The sequence below is a fragment of the Scyliorhinus torazame genome, chromosome 9, assembly GCF_047496885.1.
Source record: "Scyliorhinus torazame isolate Kashiwa2021f chromosome 9, sScyTor2.1, whole genome shotgun sequence".
Taxonomy (NCBI): Eukaryota; Metazoa; Chordata; class Chondrichthyes; order Carcharhiniformes; family Scyliorhinidae; genus Scyliorhinus; species Scyliorhinus torazame.
Window position 1 is genome coordinate 116,743,456 of NC_092715.1, and position 18,792 is coordinate 116,762,247.

At 46.2% G+C, this 18,792-nt stretch overlaps 1 protein-coding gene across 2 annotated transcripts in view; it reads left to right on the plus strand.

Moving 5' to 3' along the window:
- Positions 1 to 4,167: 4,167 nt before the first annotated feature.
- man2a1 (mannosidase, alpha, class 2A, member 1) overlaps positions 4,168 to 18,792 on the plus strand; it is a 327,615-nt gene continuing 312,990 nt past the window's right edge. Inside the window, exon 1 of one of the 2 annotated variants that reach the window (XM_072516408.1) lies at positions 4,168 to 5,524. In XM_072516408.1, coding sequence (XP_072372509.1) covers positions 5,390 to 5,524 — 135 coding nt within the window. In that variant the 5' untranslated portion in view covers positions 4,168 to 5,389. The remainder of the gene's footprint in view (positions 5,525 to 18,792) is intronic. The other variant, XM_072516407.1, reaches the window with a different exon arrangement.

An 18,792-nucleotide genomic window follows, 5' to 3' on the forward strand; every position in this document is an offset into this window, starting at 1 on the left:
GTTGGTGTCAGGAACACAGGGGTATTAGCGGGGGCACTGGTGGTACTGGTGAATTTGTACACGTCCAACTGTGATGACATGAATTTCATTAAGCAGCTGTTAGGGTCTATCCCGGACTTAGATTTTCATCAATTGATCATGGGTGAGGACTTTAATTGTGTACTGGAGCCCAGGGCAGACAGATCGAGCCCAAAATCAATGGTACGGTCGGGGATGGCAAGGGAGTTGGGAGTGTTTATGGATCAGCTGGGGTGGTGGACCTGCAAAGGTTTTGGCACCAAAAACTGGGAGTACTCCTTCTTCTCACACGTCCATTGGGTGTACTCCGTATTGATTTTTTTGTTCTAAGAAAGGCGATATTGATAGGTGTGGTGGGAGCCGAAATGCGGGAATAGTGATCTTGGACCTTGGCCATACCACTTGGATGTTAGGCTTAGGCTGAGGGGGTGGGGCGCAGAGTCCGGGTTGGTGGCTAGATTTGGTGATGTTGGTGGACACGGAGTCCTATGGTAAGGTGGCACTTTCAATTAAGAACTACGTTGATTTGGATTTTGTTTGTTTATTGTCACGTGTACTGAGGTACAGCGAAAAGTATTTTTGTGCGAGCAGCTCAACAGATCATTAAGTACATGAAAAGAAAAGAAATACATAATACGACAACACAAGGTACACAATGTAACGACATAAACACCGGCATCGGGTGAAGCATACAGGGGTGTTGTGTTAATCAGGTCAGTCCAGAAGAGGGTCGTTTAGGAGTCTGGTAACAGCGGGCAAGAAGCTGTTTTTGAGTCTGTTTGTGCGTGTTCTCAGACTTTTGTATCTCCTGCCCGATGGAAGAAGTTGGAAGAGTGAGTAAGCCGGGTGGGAGGGATCTTTGATTATGCTGCCCGCTTTCCCCAGGCAGCGGGAGGTGTAGATGGAGTCAGTGGATGGGAGGCAGGTTCGTGTGAAGGACTGGGCGGTGTTCACGACTCTCTGAAGTTTCTTGCGGTCCTGGGCCGAGCAGTTGCCATACCAGGCTGTGATGCAGCCCGATAGAATGCTTTCTATGGTGCATCTGTAAAAGTTGGTAAGAGTTAATGTGGACATGCAGAATTTCCTTAGTTTCCTGAGGAGGTATAGGCGCTGTTGTGCTTTCTTGATGGTAGCGTCGACGTGGGTGGACCAGGACAGATTTTTGGAGATGTGTACCCCTAGGAATTTGAAGCTGCTAATCATCTCCCGCCTCGGCCCCGTTGATGCTGACAGGGGTATGCACAGTACTTTGTTTCCTGAAGTCAATGACCAGCTCTTTAGTTTTGCTGGCATTGAGGGAGATTGTTGTTGCTGCACCACTCCACTAGGTTCTCCATTGCCCTCCTGTATTCTGACTCGTTGTGTACAGTGAGTATAGTAGGGGGCTAAGTACGTAGCCTTAGTTAACAATCTCTTATGTGGGACTTTATTAAATGCCTTCTGGAAGCCAGTATAAACAACATCCATAGACATTCCTCTGTCCACTACCTTAGTTTCTGGCCATTGTGGGATTTGCGCCTACTGTGAACAGGCCTGGAAAATTCACCTTTGATTCAGCTTTTAATCAACTCTGGAGAGAGAAACAGAGTTCCCATTTCAAGTCCAATATGATTCTTCTTGGAAGTCCACCAGTTAACTGTGTTTCTCGCTCCACAAATACTGCCAAACGGGTTTTTCCAATATTTGTTTTTATTTCAGACCCGTGCATCTGCATTATTTTGCTTTCGATTTAATCACTTGGTATCAAATTTTGACATTAACACTCATATGAAGAGCATTGAGTCATTTTAAATGTGCCATATAATTACATTTATATTTATACAATCATATTTGGGGAAAGATGGTGCTGTTGTGGAACTGCCACTAGACTAGTAATCCAGAGGTCTATGCTAAATTCAATTAATAAAATCTGGAACTGAAAACTAGTCTCGGTTATGGCAACCATGAAACTAGCACTGTTTGTTGTAAAAATACATCTGGTTTGCTAATGTCTCTTAGCTAAAAAAATCTGCCATCCACACCTGGTCTGACCTGCATGTGACTCCAGATCCACAGTACTGTGATTGACTCTTGTGATGAACAGTTACTGCCTTATCATCATGTAAGGTGATGTCCCCTTTAAGACCGGGCTTGGAACCAATGGTCAGTCGTCTATATGTTCGATAACACGCAACGGGGCAAAATAAAAAATGATAAAGTTTTGAGGTGGAGGATCGTACTCTCCACCTACACGTACGATATCAAGTATCGTCCAGGGGAGCTCAACGAGCCCCCAGATGCCCTGTCCAGCAGCACATGCGCCAACGCGCAGGAGGACCGCCTGCAAGCCATCCACAATGACCTCTGCCACCCGGGGGTTACCCGGCTCGTCCATTTTATCAAGTCCCGCAACCTACCTTACTCAACCAAGGAGGTCAAGGCCATGGTCAGGGCCTGCCAAGTCTGTGCGGAGTGCAAACCGCACTTCTACCGACCAGACAAGGTTCGGCTCGTGAAGGCCTCGGGTCCCTTTGAGCGACTGAGCGTGGACTTCAAGGGGCCCCTCCCGTCCACCAATCGTTATGCCTATTTCCTCACTGTGATCGATGAGTTCTCCCGTTTCCCATTCGCCATTCCCTGCCCCGACATGACCTCAGCCACTGTGATTAAGGCACTGCACAGCAGCTTCACCCTGTTCAGTTTCGCCGCTTATATCCACAGCGACCGGGGTACATCGTTCATGAGCGATGAACTGCATTAGTATCTGCTCAGCAAAGGCATCGCCTCGAGCAGAACGACCAGTTATAACCCGCGGGGAAACAGGCAGGTGGAGAGGGAGAACGCGGCAGTGTGGAAGGCTGTCCTGGCCCTGCGGTCGAGAAGTCTCCCAACCACCCGTTGGCAGGAGGTCCTACCCGATGCCCTACACTCCATTAGGTCACTCCTCTGCACGGCCATGAATGAGACCCCTCACAACCGATTGTTTGTCTTCCCAAGGAAGTCCACCTCCGGTGTCTCGCTTCCACCTTGGCTGATGGCTCCGGGTCCTGTTCTTCTCCGGAGGCACGCGAGGAGCCATAAAACGGACCCCTGATCGAAAAGGTCCGACTGCTCCACGCCAACCCCAGTTACGCCTACGTTGAGTACCTCGACGGCAGGCAAGATACGGTCTCCCTCCGGGATCTGGCACCCGCTGGATCCCCCACCACAGACGCCCCTTCCCGCGCTGCTCCCCTGCAGGACCCAGCGCCCCCTACAACACACCCCCTTCCGGTGGTGAGCACCTACCGCGCACCCCCCCTTTACACACCCTGCCGGTGCCGGCACCACTACCCCCAGCCCTGCCTAGTCCCCCTGCCCCGATCCGGAGCGAAGCTCCGACCGCTGTGCTCCCGGATGTGCCCTCAACCGGGACGTCCGTGCCTGCCGCACCACCGCCCGAAATGAGGAGGTCGATGAGGACGATCCGGCCAACGAGACGGATGGACCTATGATGGCACTTCACCCCCGCCGGACTCTTTTTAAACAGGGGGTGAATGTGGTGAACGGTTACTGTCTTATCATCATGTAAGGTGATGTCCCCTTTAAGACCGGGCTTGGAACCCTGGGGACACTGCCTCTGGCTCCGCCCATCTGTGAGCCATATATAAAGGGCTGCCTCATGGGTTGTGCAGCAGTCAGCACATGTCTCAGCTCTAGTGTACTTCTTAGTCGAATAAAGCCTTCTTTACCGTTTACACTCTAAGCGTCGTTATTGAGGGTACCTCAACTCTTAACTGTCCTCTGAAATGGTCAAGTAAGTCACACAGTGCAATTGGGGATGGGCAATAAATGGTGGCCTTGCCCTATACCACCGACACAGCTGTGCTTCCATTCCCCCTAAAGTGACTGTAATGTTACTCCTGCTATTTATTTTGCCGGAGATGGAAAGAGGAACTTGCGGTTGTGTGCCCGTCCATTCCTTTGCAGCTGCACTGCAATACTCACAGCCACAGCTGAAAATTGCCGCATGCGCGCCTTCGCTTCAGCCCACGTGACTGAGCGTTCGCGCGCGCGAGGCGGAGTTTGGACTGTGGCTCGAGCCGTCAACAGCAACTGACAAAAAAAAAAAAGCGGGGTGGGGAGAGGGAGGGACTGAGCATATTTACAACGCACATTACAAAGCTCTGCGAATAAAAGACACTAACCGAGGTTGTAAACGTACGCTAAAAGGGCCGTGTTAGCTGGGCGGTGTTTCGGACGAGCACTTGGTGTGGGCTGGAGGGAAAGGGGTTCACGAAGCTTTTGGTTACGAGTGGAGGAAGCTGTGGGCTTTGACGTTTCCGTGCCACAGAATTGGCTCGTCTCTAATGTTTTTCTCCAACATACGTTTACTGACAAAGGAACACGGTCTATAAAAATGCACCCAAATATTTTCATTTAGAAGAATACTATATACTGTACCCTTAAAAATAAACATTACACCCTCGGCGAGGAGGAAGTGGAATGGTTCTGCTTAGGTTTGAAAAACGACATTCGTCTGACCAGGAAGGTGAAGTTTACGGATGGTTATCGTTTGCCGAGTGAATTTCAGGGGCTGGGGCTAACTGTTGGCACCAGCCTCCGAGGGAATTTAACGACCAGAGGCTGCACATTCAGCAGAGTGATTTGCCAAAACGATTCGATTAAGCTCAGGAGACTGGGGCAAAAGGGCGCAGAAACGAAAAATATTTGCAGAGCAAAGGTCGGCGAGATTGAGCAATTTGTGATGGGGTGACAACGTAGTCGGTAATTTATCGCCATCGGCTGTTTCGATTTATCGAGGACCGCGACTTGCAAAACGAGTTTTATGTTCATTTTTAACGCGTGGCCGATTTTGAATTCTGAACGTGTTACAGAATTGCATCAGGGGTGGTGAAAAAGGACGTGTGAAACCAGTTATTCTGGGCGTACACCGTTTGCCTTAGAAACGCCAAGAAGTGGAAATACAGGTTGTCGTGCACCTGGTGGAGCTGCTGTTTTTCGCAACTCTGTTTACAACATCTGTCTCCACCTAAACTGCTCAGCTCCACTACCTGGACTCTTCCGAAGATATTACATTTTACCAGGATTAGTGTGTTGAGAGAGAGACGGCAGCTATCTTACGATACGGTGAAGTTGTTTTTGGCAGTGGAGCTTTATGGGGAAGCGTGTTTGAAAACCGATTGGGATTTCTATACGGTTCTGTCACTCGGTGCATGTGACAGGAAAACGTTTGCTTCCTGTGTTTGCTGGTTAGTCTAATGAGGCAATTCATTCTGCGTACCCTCTCGGCAGGAACTTTTTATACCACCGTTCGCAAATATTAAAATAGCACAACTATACAGATGCCGTCCATGTTCTTATGTCTTTAAATGTGTAAAAAGACATAAAAATGAAACTGAGCAGGCAATTCACTATATTTGGAAGTGCCGTATTCTGCGTGGTGATCTTTTCCTTGTACTTAATGCTCGACCATGTTCAGTTCGATCACCCAAAGAACGTGAAGAAAGGAGGGATATTTCCAAATGTAAGTGCTGTTAAATAACTCGCATGTTCTTTACCGAATGGGATTGTTGTGCTCAAGGACTACATTGACAACTGATCTTCCATAGCGTTGCTCACGGGTAGAAATTAAAGTCTCTTTTCTATAACTATCTGCTGATGGTTCTCATTCTATATTTTTCTTTCTTCAAAGATATTTTGTGGAATAAGGTGATGGAAAGTTTATTCTTGCTTCGAAAGTTTCCTTCACTTTTGTTTTTACAGGTAGATGGAAGTCAAAAATATACTTTAAAACTTATATTTATATAAGACCTTTCACAACTCAAGGATGTGCCTTAAAGTGCTTTGCAGCTAATTAAGTGTTTTGAAGTGTAGTCACTGTTGTAATGCAGAAATAGAGCCAATTTGTATACAGGAAGATCCCACAAACAGCCTTATGGTATGACCACATAATCTGTGCCATGTGGCCAGGTTTTGGCCAGGAATAGTGCCAGAGGACTGGAGGACAGCAAATGTGGTCCCTTTGTTCAAAAAGGGGAGCAGAGACAACCCCGGCAACTATAGACCGGTGAGCCTCACGTCTGTAGTGGGTAAAGTCTTGGAGGGGATTATAAGAGACAAGATTTATAATCATCTAGATAGGAATAATATGATCAGGGATAGTCAGCATGGCTTTGTGAAGGGTAGGTCATGCCTCACAAACCTTATTGAGTTCTTTGAGAAGGTGACTGAACAGGTAGACGAGGGTAGAGCAGTTGATGTGGTGTATATGGATTTCAGCAAAGCGTTTGATAAGGTTCCCCACGGTAGGCTATTGCAAAAAATACGGAGGCTGGGGATTGAGGGTGATTTAGAGATGTGGATCAGAAATTGGCTAGCTGAAAGAAGACAGAGGGTGGTGGTTGATGGGAAATGTTCAGAATGGAGTACAGTCACAAGTGGAGTACCACAAGGATCTGTTCTGGGGCCGTTGCTGTTTGTCATTTTTATCAATGACCTAGAGGAAGGCGCAGAAGGGTGGGTGAGTAAATTTGCAGACAATACTAAAGTCGGTGGTGTTGTCGATAGTGTGGAAGGATGTAGCAGGTTACAGAGGGATATAGATAAGCTGCAGAGCTGGGCTGAGAGGTGGCAAATGGAGTTTAATGTAGAGAAGTGTGAGGTGATTCACTTTGGAAGGAATAACAGGAATGCGGAATATTTGGCTAATGGTAAAGTTCTTGAAAGTGTGGATGAGCAGAGGGATCTAGGTGTCCATGTACATAGATCCCTGAAAGTTGCCACCCAGGTTGATAGGGTTGTGAAGAAGGCCTATGGAGTGTTGGCCTTTATTGGTAGAGGGATTGAGTTCCGGAGTTGGGAGGTCATGTTGCAGCTGTACAGAACTCTGGTCCGGCCGCATTTGGAGTATTGCGTACAGTTCTGGCCACCGCATTATAGGAAGGACGTGGAGTCTTTGGAGCGGGTGCAGAGGAGATTTGCCAGGATGTTGCCTGGTATGGAGGGAAAATCTTATGAGGAAAGGCTGATGGACTTGAGGTTGTTTTCGTTGGAGAGAAGAAGGTTAAGAGGAGACTTAATAGAGGCATACAAAATGATCAGGGGGTTGGATAGGGTGGACAGTGAGAGCCTTCTCCCGCGGATGGATATGGCTGGCACGAGGGGACATAACTTTAAACTGAGGGGTAATAGATATAGGACAGAGGTCAGAGGTAGGTTCTTTACGCAAAGAGTAGTGAGGCCGTGGAATGCCCTACCTGCTACAGTAGTGAACTCGCCAACATTGAGGGCATTTAAAAGTTTATTGGATAAACATATGGATGATAATGGCATAGTGTAGGTTAGATGGCTTTTGTTTCGGTGCAACATCGTGGGCCGAAGGGCCTGTACTGCGCTGTATTGTTCTATGTTCTATGTTACTGAGGATAAGTTGCCTGCTGTTCTTTGAAATGGTGGGATCTTTTATGTCCACTTGAGGGGCAGATGGAGCCTCGGTTTAATGTCTCATTTGAAAGATTGTACCTTTGCCATACACTTCTCCTTCAGTATTGCATGGAGTGTCAGCCTAGATTTTTCTGTTCGGATCTCTGGAATGGTGCTTGAACCTAAAACCTTCTGACTCGAAGTGATAGTGTGACAACTGAACCATGACTGGCACAAGGGGTAATATATCAATATGGGGAACATGCTTTATGCATAAGATTTATTATAACATATAGCTGTCAATCAGGCAAAGATTTAATTTCCCTACACCTGTGTCAACAAAGTTAACGCTTTTGTGGGAGTCTAGGCTCTCAGCCAACTCTCATTATGCAGTGCCGTTTTTATCAAAAGATTCATTAGTTCTGTACAGAGTCGATACTGGGTGAATGTGCATAGAAATGCCTGGAGTTGGCATGGAGTGTATGAGGGACCATTGGGGGTGGGTAGGGTTATGAGTTGGCATGAGGAGTGTGTGAGGGATAGAGGGCCTAAAATATAAACAAAAACTGGGACAAAGTTCCACCGAACCGAAGCAGGACTTTAAACAGTACTCAGCAGCTGATGTGATCACCTCTGATCCGCTTCCAGGGCAGTATACCCAACTTCATCCCACACTAGTTCACCATGACCTGCTGTCTCCTGCCCCCTGCCCCTCCTGCCCCACTACAACCCATACCTGAGCAAAACTTGGTTCTGATGGGGCCATTTCTATCAAGGTAGGTCTGTCAAGTCACAAACTTTGCTCACTACAATTATCCCCCTTGAAGATGAAAATCCAACCCTATGTATCAACAGGATATCTGACCACTAAACCTGATTGATCAGGTCCTCAACCAATGCCCTTTTGTCCACTCATTTACCAGATGGGCATTTGATACCAATTAGGAATGGAGTCGGTGGCTGGATTTATTTTCTTTCCTACCCCAAATTTTCAAAGGCCAATTGTCATGCCTCAATTTCTGTCTGGATTAAGGTAACTAATTTAGCACCAAAATAAGGGCAAAACCTGGAACATTCTGGTCTATATTATTCGGTACTTTATCCATTATGCAAAGAATTTATCCATTAAGCCTTTGGAGGAAATTATTGTTGTCTATAGATGTTCAACTGTATGGTAGTCTTTCAGGTGCACAGCTTCGTGCCTGAGTAGAATGGCCAATAGCATTCAGAATACTGATGGAGAAACCTTAATGCACAGAGGGACTTTTAGGATCTGAAGAAGAAAGAACAGGTTAACCGACCAGATTTTGCTGTCAAAATAAGGACAGGACAAATGCCACTTACAGTTATTTAGGGGTAAATGGTACAACAACTTAAAATGAGGAGTGCATTGTGCTGAAATATCAATACAGTAGGTTGTGGTGTATAAATCAACCTGACATATAAGATGACCCAATTTTCTGACCCTGATTATCATGTTTTTGTGTACACATGGCATATAAGTACAACATGTTACAATTTAAGTTGGTTATGGACAAAGAAATGGACAAGTTGCAAATAAGGTTTTGGATTGGGGGAGAGCGGAATTTAGTAAAATCAGGCAGGATCTGGCCAAGGTAGACTGGAAATCTACAGAAGAACAGTGGGAGGAGTTTAAAAAGGAAATGGTGAGGGTTCGGGCCCAGCATGTTCCCTCTAGCTTAATAGGAAGGAGTAACGAGCCCAGAGAACCATGGATGACCAGCGACCTTCAGGATACGATGAGAAGGAAAAGAGAGGCTAGTACAAGGGGAGAAAATCAATGGATGGATTAGTGGAGTGCAGAAAGTGCAGGATTGAGCTTAAGAAAGCAATTAAGAGAGCAAAGAGGGGATATGAGAAAACTCTGGCTGATAAAAGGAGGGAAAATCCCAAGATATTCTATAAGTATATCAATGGGAAGAGATGAACCAGGGAAAAGTAGGGCGCATTAGGGATCAACAGGGAAAACTGTGAGTGGAGCCAGAGGACATTGGTAGGGTGTTGAACAAATACTTCAGATTTGTGTTCAAACAAGAGAATGAGGGGGTAGCTATAGAACTCTGGGAGAGAGACTGTGAGGTTCTTGAGTACAATTGTCATAGGGAATGACAAGGTATTGGAGGTTTTGGCAGGCTTAAAAGTGGACAAGTCTCCAGGTCCAGATGAATTATGTCCCCGGATACAAGTCTCCAGGTCCAGATGAATTGTGTCTCTGGATACCAATCTCCAGGTCCGGATGAATTGTGTCCCCAGATACAAGTCTCCAGGCCCGGATGAATTGTGTCCTTGAATATGTGGGAAGAAAGCGAGGAGATTGCAGGAGCTCTGACCCAAATTTTTAGTTCCTCTCTAGCTTCTGGGGAGGTGCCAGAGGACTGGAGAACAGCTAATATGGTCCCATTATTTAAGAAAGGCTGTAGAGATGAGCCACGGAACTACAGACCAGCGAGCCTCACATCAGTGGTAGGGAAACATTTGGAGAAAATTCCGAAGGAGATATATCTCCACTTGGAGAGGCAAGGTTTGGTCAGGAATGGTCAGCATGGCTTTGTCAGAGGGGGGTCATGCCTAACAAATTTGATTGAATTTTTCGAGCATGTGAACAGGTGTATAGATGAGGATAGTGCAGTTGATGTCATTTACATGGATTTCAGAAAAGCCTTTGACAAGGTCCCACATGGAAGACTTATAAAGAAGGCAAATATACAATGGATACAAGGTAACTTGATAATGTGGATTCAAAATTGGCTTAGCTGTAGGTGACCGATGGTGATGAGAAATGGCTGCTTTAGTGACTGGAAGCCAGTGTCCAGTGGTGTACCACAGGAATCTGTGCAGGGTCCCCTATTGTTTGCCATTTATATAAACAACATAGATGATTATGTTGGGGGTAGGATCAGTAAGTTTGTCGATGACACAAATATTGGCCCGATGGTTAAGAGTGAGATTGAGTGCCTTGGGTTACAGGAAGATTTAGACGGGATGGTGAAATAGGCAGAAAAGTGTCAGATGGAATTTAACCCTGAAAGTGTGAGGTGATGCACTTGGAAGGAATAATGTTACGAGGAAGTTTCAATGAATGGCCTGACACTGGGAAGTTCTGAGGAACAAAGGGACCTTGGCGTGTTTGTCTATAGATCTCTGAAGGCAGAAGGGCAGGTTAAAGTGGTGGTGAAAAATGCATATGGGACACCTTTATCAACGGATGTATAGATTACAAAAGCAATCTATAACATAAACTCGTGTTAAGAGTTGTATAAAATTTTGGTGAGGCCACAGCTTGAGTACTGTGTGCAATTCTGGTCACCACATTACAGGAAGGATGTGATTACACTGGAGGAGGCTGCAGAGGCAATTCACCAGGATGTTGCCTGGGATGGAACATTTACGTTATAAAGAGAGGTTGGATAGACTTGGGTTGTTTTCACTGGAGCAGAGACGATTGAGGGCATTTGATCGACATGTAAAACATTATGAGGGGTATGGACAGGGTGGATAGGGAGTAGCTGTTCCCCTTAGTTGAAGGGTCAGTTCTGAGGGGACACAAATTCAAGGTGAGGGATAGGAGGTTTAGGGGGGATTTGAGGAAAATGTTTTTATCCAGAGGATGGTGACGGTCTGGAATGCACTGCCTGGGAGTGTGATGGGTTGCCTCACCTGGATGAGGCATGTCATGTCAGAAAATCCAAGGCTATGGGCCAAGTGCTGGCAAATGGGATTAGATAGGCACGTCATGTTTTTCATGTGTCAGTGCAGACTCGATGGGCCGAATGGCCTCTTCACGATATGATTTTGTGAAGTTGACCCCAGTTTTCATCTTCGAAATACTGTACTCTTATTAATAATATCCTAGGCCTCAACCTTTTACCTGAGCAATACATATTTTACTTAGCTTATACTGTAAGTTGGCGCATGCAATCAAGCAGGAGACATATGCTGGATTGTGAAGAAGATGCTTGGGAGTTTAAAACCTATCCTCCCAGAGCAGACTGCACATGGCATGGAGAGTGATGAACAGAAATCTGTCCTCAGGCAAAAAAGAATGAAGTACGAAGCTGCTTTCAAGCTAAAAGCCATAACATTTGTTAACTTGTCAAATCACTGTGATGCAGCAAGGAAATTCCATATTGGTGAAAAACTGATGCAAGAATAGAAGAAGAAATCTACCCTGAGGGAAATGCCCAAGACCAAATGCGCCATCAAAACAGGGATCAGCCACTGATCTTGTGAAGCATATATCGGAATGGGTCCTTGAAAATTGTCCGAATGTTGCAATGCTGTATGGGCCAAATCAAACCTTGAGTTGACTAAAGATTTCAGACCAGCACCTAGTGGGTGTTGTTGCTTTATTATTGTGGCAGAAGACCAAGGTCACTACCAAAAGATTTCAATGCCACAATTACCAGTTTCCAACAGTTCATCATCAGACAATAGCAGAAACACAAGTACCCATTAAGTCAGACTGGCAACATGGATAAAATGTCCAGCAATCAAATGGGGAGAAGAACGATTCGAAAACCGTTTGAGTGAAAACAAGAGGACATGAAAAGACCACGGCTGCATTCCCCGCCACGCCACATTTCTGCCCCGATCCGCCAGCAGGATTCTCTGTTACGCCCCCGGTCAATAGGGTTTCCCATTGTGGGGCAGCCTCACGCAGTCAGGAACCCCCCAGGTGGCAAAATGGAGAATCCCGCCAGCGGAGAATCCAGCCCCAGATTCATGGTGGTACAGACCCGCAGGGCCGATGAAACTAAATTAGAGCATGTGAAAATTTTAAACTGTAAAACCCATGCTGAACATCACGTTCCCTGCAGGAGAGTTTGTTCATGTCCATGACAACTGTTGGATGGATGAGGATGGAGTGAAGTTATGATTCGAAAATATATGGAATAGGCATCCCAATAGCCTATGTAGAAAATGCAGCTTGTTACTGTGGGGTGTGTACAGATCCTACATAATTAATGAGATCTGGAGGTTCCTGTGAATAATGAACACCCACATTGGACGTTAGGCCTGACCCCTGATATAACTTGTATTGTTCAACCTGTGCCTCAACAAGGATCCCGTTTGTGCCAAATGGATGATTGGCTGAGACAATAACCTTTACAAAGAGTGGAAATAAGTGCACTACCCCACTTGATGTTTTGTATGGATGATTGTCAAATCATGGGCTGCTATAGTGTCATCAAATTGCTTTTTAAAGAAAAAATGGAATATGCAATTTAGAGGATGGAGGGGAAGGTGATTTGTGATGAGGAATGATCCTGAAAGCACCAAATTTGATCCAGAGTGGGATCCTTACAACAATGCTATCTATGGCCAAAGAGACTCAAAATACATTTGATGAACTCTACGTGTCTCAGTTGCCGAATGAATGAATTTGATGGATCTCAAATTACATTCGCGCCACAAGTGCCAGGCAATGACCATGTACAAGGGTGGATCAAACCACCACCCCTTGACATTCATTGGCATTGCCATCGCTGAACCCCCACAATCAATATCCTGGGGTTTACCATTGATCAGAAACTGAATTGGACTAGCCTTATTAATACTGTGGCTACCAGGGCAGGTCAAAGGTTAGGAATCCTACGTAGAATAACTCGCCTCCTGAACTCTTTCTCCTCCCCCCCCCCCCCCCCCCCCCAAAAAAGCCTGTCCACCATCTATAAGGCACAAGTCAGGAGTGAAATTGAATACTCTCCACTTGCCTAGACAAGTGCAGCTCCAACAACATTCGGGACAAAGCCCACTTGATTGCTTCCCCTTCCACAAACATTTAAACCCTCCACCACCGACGAACAATGGCAGATGTGTGTACTATCTACAAGATGCACTGCACTAACTCACCAATGTTCCTTAGACAGCGCCTTTCAAATCCACTACCATCCAGAAGGACAGCAGGTAACTGGGAACTCCACCACCTGGAGGTTCCCCTCCAAGCCAGTCACCACCCTGAGTTGGAAATATATTGTGTTCCTTCACTGTCGCTGGGGCAACATTCTGGAACTCCCTTCCTAACAGCACAGTGGGTGTACCTACACCTTAAGGACTGCAGCGGTTCAAGGAGGCAATTGACCACCACTTTCTGCTGGGCAACTAGGGATGGGCAATAAATGCTGGCCTAGCCAGTGACGGCCACGTCCTGTAAATGAATTTTTAAAAACAGTTTGCAGTTAAAGATATCTTTGCATAATTTATTCAATAAATCATGCCACATTAATTTAATATGAATTACCAATTTTTGTCACATTTCAAAATTGTGACCACCCAAACCACCCACTGTTTCTTTTGTTACAGTGCAGAAGAAGGCCATTTGGCCCATTGTGTCTGCACCAAAATGAGCATTATGGCTTAGTGTCATTCCTCTGCCTTTCCCTGTACCTCTGCATGTTGATTCTATTCAAATAATCATTTAATGCCCCCTTTAATGCCTCATTTGAACCTGCCTCCACCACACGTCCAGGCAGTGTATTCCAGACCTAAACCACCCGTTGAGTGGAATTTCACGCTCCTGCTGAAGTCAATGGACTTTTGAATGGCTTGCCACATTTTCCACCTCCACTCCTTTGATGGGGCCATAAAATTCAGCTTGTTGTGAAAAAGGTTTTCTCTCACAACACTTGCTTCTTTTGAAAATCACCGTAAACTGTTTTCTCTTGTTTTCTTGACCCTTTTAAGAGGGGGAACAGTTTCTCCCTATCTACTCTTCCAGCTGTGGACTCTGTGCATGCACAAGTTGATCCCCATTTTTGAAAGAATTTCTGGGGGCTTCAAAGATTGACTTACTATACCGCAATCTATGGTCTCCAAATGGTGCTGCCTGAGTAGTGGCACTCCACATTCTGCTTTGCAAAAATGGCACATTGGCGTCAGGCTCACCATTGACAAATCATGAAGCTGCTGTATTTGTATGGTTGTCTTGTCATTCCAAACATCAGTACCATTTTAACAATGTGGTAATACAGCTATTCAACATCATTGCCACTGTAAATTATCTATTAGAAATAGAGAACTTAATTTCTTGAGGTATTAATTGTTTGAGATTTTAAAAATGTAACTTATAAAAAAAACTTTCTTCTCTCTATCTCTCAATATCTCTTTATTTCCCTTCCAGTACCTGATTTGACATTGTATTCAGCCACTCCAATTTTCACTTCCTTATCAGTGCTTCCTCTGTTTGTTTATTTATGAATTGTTCAATCTGATTGGTTAAGGAGATACATAGTTGGTAGTCCTGGTCACTCAGGTTCCAAGTATCCTGTTTCTTTCACTGCACTGCTATCAGCTGACACTTTTAGCACCTTTGTAAGCAAAAATATGAGATCAGGGCAAGTTTAAATAATGCCACATGCCATTAAATGCCCTGCCCCAACAGAATACGGCCCAATAAATGTTTTTGTTGTATATCTTTCATCAGAAGTGATCGGCAGGCAGGGTGAGCCCTTTTATAGTACATTACTAGTGTACGGGCACCTAGTCAGCCCTCAATAATTGGCTAAGATACTGCACCAGGCGTGTAATGTTTTTCAAGTTTAAGATGGTGCAGAAAGATCAATTCCTTTCAGGTGTGATATTATAAGAAATAGAGCTTGGTTATTTTATAAACAAACTTTTTATTTACAGGAAAGAAAACAATATTTAAACTTTTACTACACTAACTGATTACATACCGTTTCTTAACCTTAACACACAAGTTCCTATTAAACAACCCCTAACCGTGCTGCTTACATAGACAGGCCAAGGCAATACTTGGATTTACAAAGCAATTTTCCTTTTGTTAGAGACATTTGTTTATTATCCTTTTCCAAAGCCTGCTTCTCTGTAACTGTCATGACTTCTCTTGGTCCATTTTCAAAACTTCTGCCCTGTAACTGTTCTCCCTCTCTCCCGTGCTCTCTCTCTCTCTCTCTTCTACGCTCAGCTCCTCAAACATAGGGGGCTGGATTCTCCGAGCCTCCGCGCCGACGGAGAATTGTCTTCAACCCGGAATTCGGACCTGCACCGCTCCTGTGATTCTATCGCACGCAAACTACGCAGCGTGGGTAGGGGACCATTGACAGAGCCCCCCCCCCCCCCCCCGTGATTCTCTGTGCGCAACTGGCTGAGTTCCCGACAGCGTAGTTCTAACCACCTATCGGCCATCGGGAACGTCGGGTGGCGGCTGCGGACTCAGTCAGCATCCGCCTTGGTGGGGGACAGGGGATCGTTCACTTGGGGGGGGGGGGGGGGGGAAGAGAGCCTCATGGACGGGAAGGGGAGCAATCAGGCGTCATGGATCTGCGGGCGTGTGTGATCTTGGGGGGGGGGGGGGAGGCTACATTTTTGGTGCCGCTCCATGGTCCGATTCCGAAATGTCACGGACTCTCAACCCGAAGTGCGGGGCCCCACAGATTATTTTCCATCAATGGACTATTCCACGTTCTAATTTTTTATTAAAGTATCCAAAGATATAACGATTTATTTCTGTATCTGAAGCCTCTTACTAGATTTTTAGGCTGCTGTCAAGGTTGCATTTTTTTAGTTGGTTCTATTTTCAGTGGTACATTTTCATGAGGATGCCCTTTGTGATAATTGTTGCATGTGTGATCTTAATTAAATCCAGGGTAAAACATATGCATTTTTTAAACAAAGGGGTTTTCGTTTTTAAAAAAAAGATATTTTATTCCAAACATATTCAACAAAATAACGTCCAATCAAACTTTACAGTTTGTACATTTTTCCCCTTCTAATCCCCCCCTCCCCCACCCTCGTAACAAACAGCTCCTGAAATATAGCCATGAATGGCCTCCACTGTACCTCAAAGCACTCCTCTGACCCCCCCTTAAGGCAAATTCAATTTTCTCCAACATGAGAAATTCGTACAGATCCCCCGCGATCCCCGGTGGCATAGCTGACCCCCAATTCAAAAGTATCCTTCGCCGAACAATCAGAGAGGTGAAGGCCACGGCATCGGCCCCCTTCCGCCCCAACACCTCAAAGATCATCACCATAGTGTCTGGCTTCATCTCAACCCCTACAATCATTGATAGGGTCCCAGACACCGTCTCCCAAAAGTTCTCGAACTCCTCACACTCCCAGAACATATGAGCATGATTCGTCGGCCCCCTCCCACACTTCTCATCCACTCATCCGAGCTGAGTCATGTGGACCTTGTGCAGCACCTTAAATATCAAACTCATTCTTGTGAAGGAGGAGATTGAGTTCACTCGCCGCATTACTTCACACCAAAGTCCCCATCATATCTCCCTCCTCAATTCCGCTTGATCCTTCTCTGTACTGTCTTGCCCTGCTCTCCCAACTACCCATATACCTCCAATCCTGCCATTCCCCAACCCTACCATTCCCCACCTCACCCAGGAGCTGCAATTTCTCCAGAAGCGTGTACTCCGGTACGTGAGGGAATAAAGGCAGCTTCTTATGTGCAAAGTCCCCCACCTGCCAGTACATAAACGCACTCCCTCTTGGTAGCTCAAACCTCTCCCACAGCTCCTCTAGCTCAGCAAACCTCCCTTCCGAGAACATGCCCCTGACCCTCCCCAACCCCTCCTCCCTCCACCGCCTACATATTCCATTCACTTTTCCCTACATTCAATTTATTCAATAGAGTGAGACTCTATGCTGTCTGTCAACCCTTTGGATACCTCTCCACCCCTTCGCCGCTCTGAGAGGGATCGCCAGTGGCGCAAGTGCCAGAACACACAGCAGCCGGGCCAATAGACATCCCTTGTGCCTCTGTGCAGCCAGAAGTATCCAGAGCAGGTAGTGTTTGTCCTTGCGCTCGTCACAGGAGCGCGCTGTACAGTAGTTACACCCAGGAGGTGAACCCTGACCCAAACCCAAACTGCTTCAGTACCGCAATGAGGTACGCCCAATCAACCCTGTGGAAGACCTTTTCTTTGTCTGGGGAGATGATCACTTCTGGTGTTCTCTCCCCAGATGAGGTCATAATCATGTTCAGCAGGCATCTTATGTGTATGTGTATGTGTTTGTGTATGTGTATGTGTTCAGCAGTTCACTGTTGGCTGCCTGCCCGACAAAGCCCGTCTGATCTTCCGCGACTACCTCTAGCATGCGGCTCTCTAGTTGCCTTGCCAGGGCCTTCGCCAGGACCTTTGTATCAGTGTTAAAGAGTGTGATGGGTCTGTAGGACCCACACTCTGTCAGGTCTTTGTCTTTTTGGGGGATCAGCGATATTGAGGCTTGAGCCAGCGCTGGCGGTAGGTTTCCCTTTACTAGTGAATCTGCGAACATCTTGGTACACAGATCGAATGTCCCTCCCACTTACAGGACCGTGTGTGCCTTGCTCAGTTCAGGATCTTCTCTGTCTTGGTTCTGGTACAGCTTTGGGCCTTGGCCGGAGTGACCCGTGGGCTCTCGCTACCTCTGGGGGTTTGGGTAAGTTCCCACCCCGATCAATTTCCCCAGCATCTGAGCCATATACTCTGTGGGGCTCCTGCCCTCATTGCCCTCCGTTAAGCCCACAATGCAGAGATTCTGACAACGTGACAGGTTCTCCTGGTCCTCGACCTTACCTTTCATCGTCACCTGGGTCGCCGCCAACCTTGCCACCTCCGTCTCCAATGAGGCGATTGTTGCTCATTTTAGCCTTAGTTTAATTGCTCTTGTTCTATCACCTTTGCTCTTGAGTTGTCAGGTATCTTTCTGATACCGCCACGTGGTTCAAGTCCAAGTAATGATCAATAATCCAACACACCGCTTAGTAAGAGTTAAATCAACGCACATTTATTATATACAGTAATCAATACTTGTACATTAATTCTACTTCTAAGCTACTTCTTACAACTAACAGGCCAATACTTAACTTTGGAAATGGCCCACCAGGTCAGGGAAACAAATGGCCTTTCGTATGGGTTCTGAACCTGCGGGATTCAAAGCGGGTACAGGTCGATAGCCAGGAGTGCCTATCTCGTAGCGAGCGTTGGAGTAAGACTTAGATTCTAGCGGCTGTTGTAGAAGGTCAGCAGAAGGGTCTCGAATGGTGAGGGAGGATGGAGAGAGACCGATTTGACCTTGGACTCTATTCTTATAATCCCCAGGGGCTTCCCGCCTTTCGGGGCGGACCCTGTACCTGGTTCCAAGTGATTGGACTTCGTCCCAATCATTTGGTTCCATATTCTCCAATGCTGGAGCGATTCCTTGATCGATGGGTGGTTTTGGGGTGGTCGTTCACCTCTCTTTGTGTAGGCTCCTGCTGGCGCCGAAAAGTCTGGGTTGGCTTTGTGTGTCTAATTTGTTGCACATTGTTCCCAGGGATTGCTAATTTATATTCAGATGGATAGTGTGTTGTTATGTTGATGGCTGCAGGTATCGATTCTGTCTGGC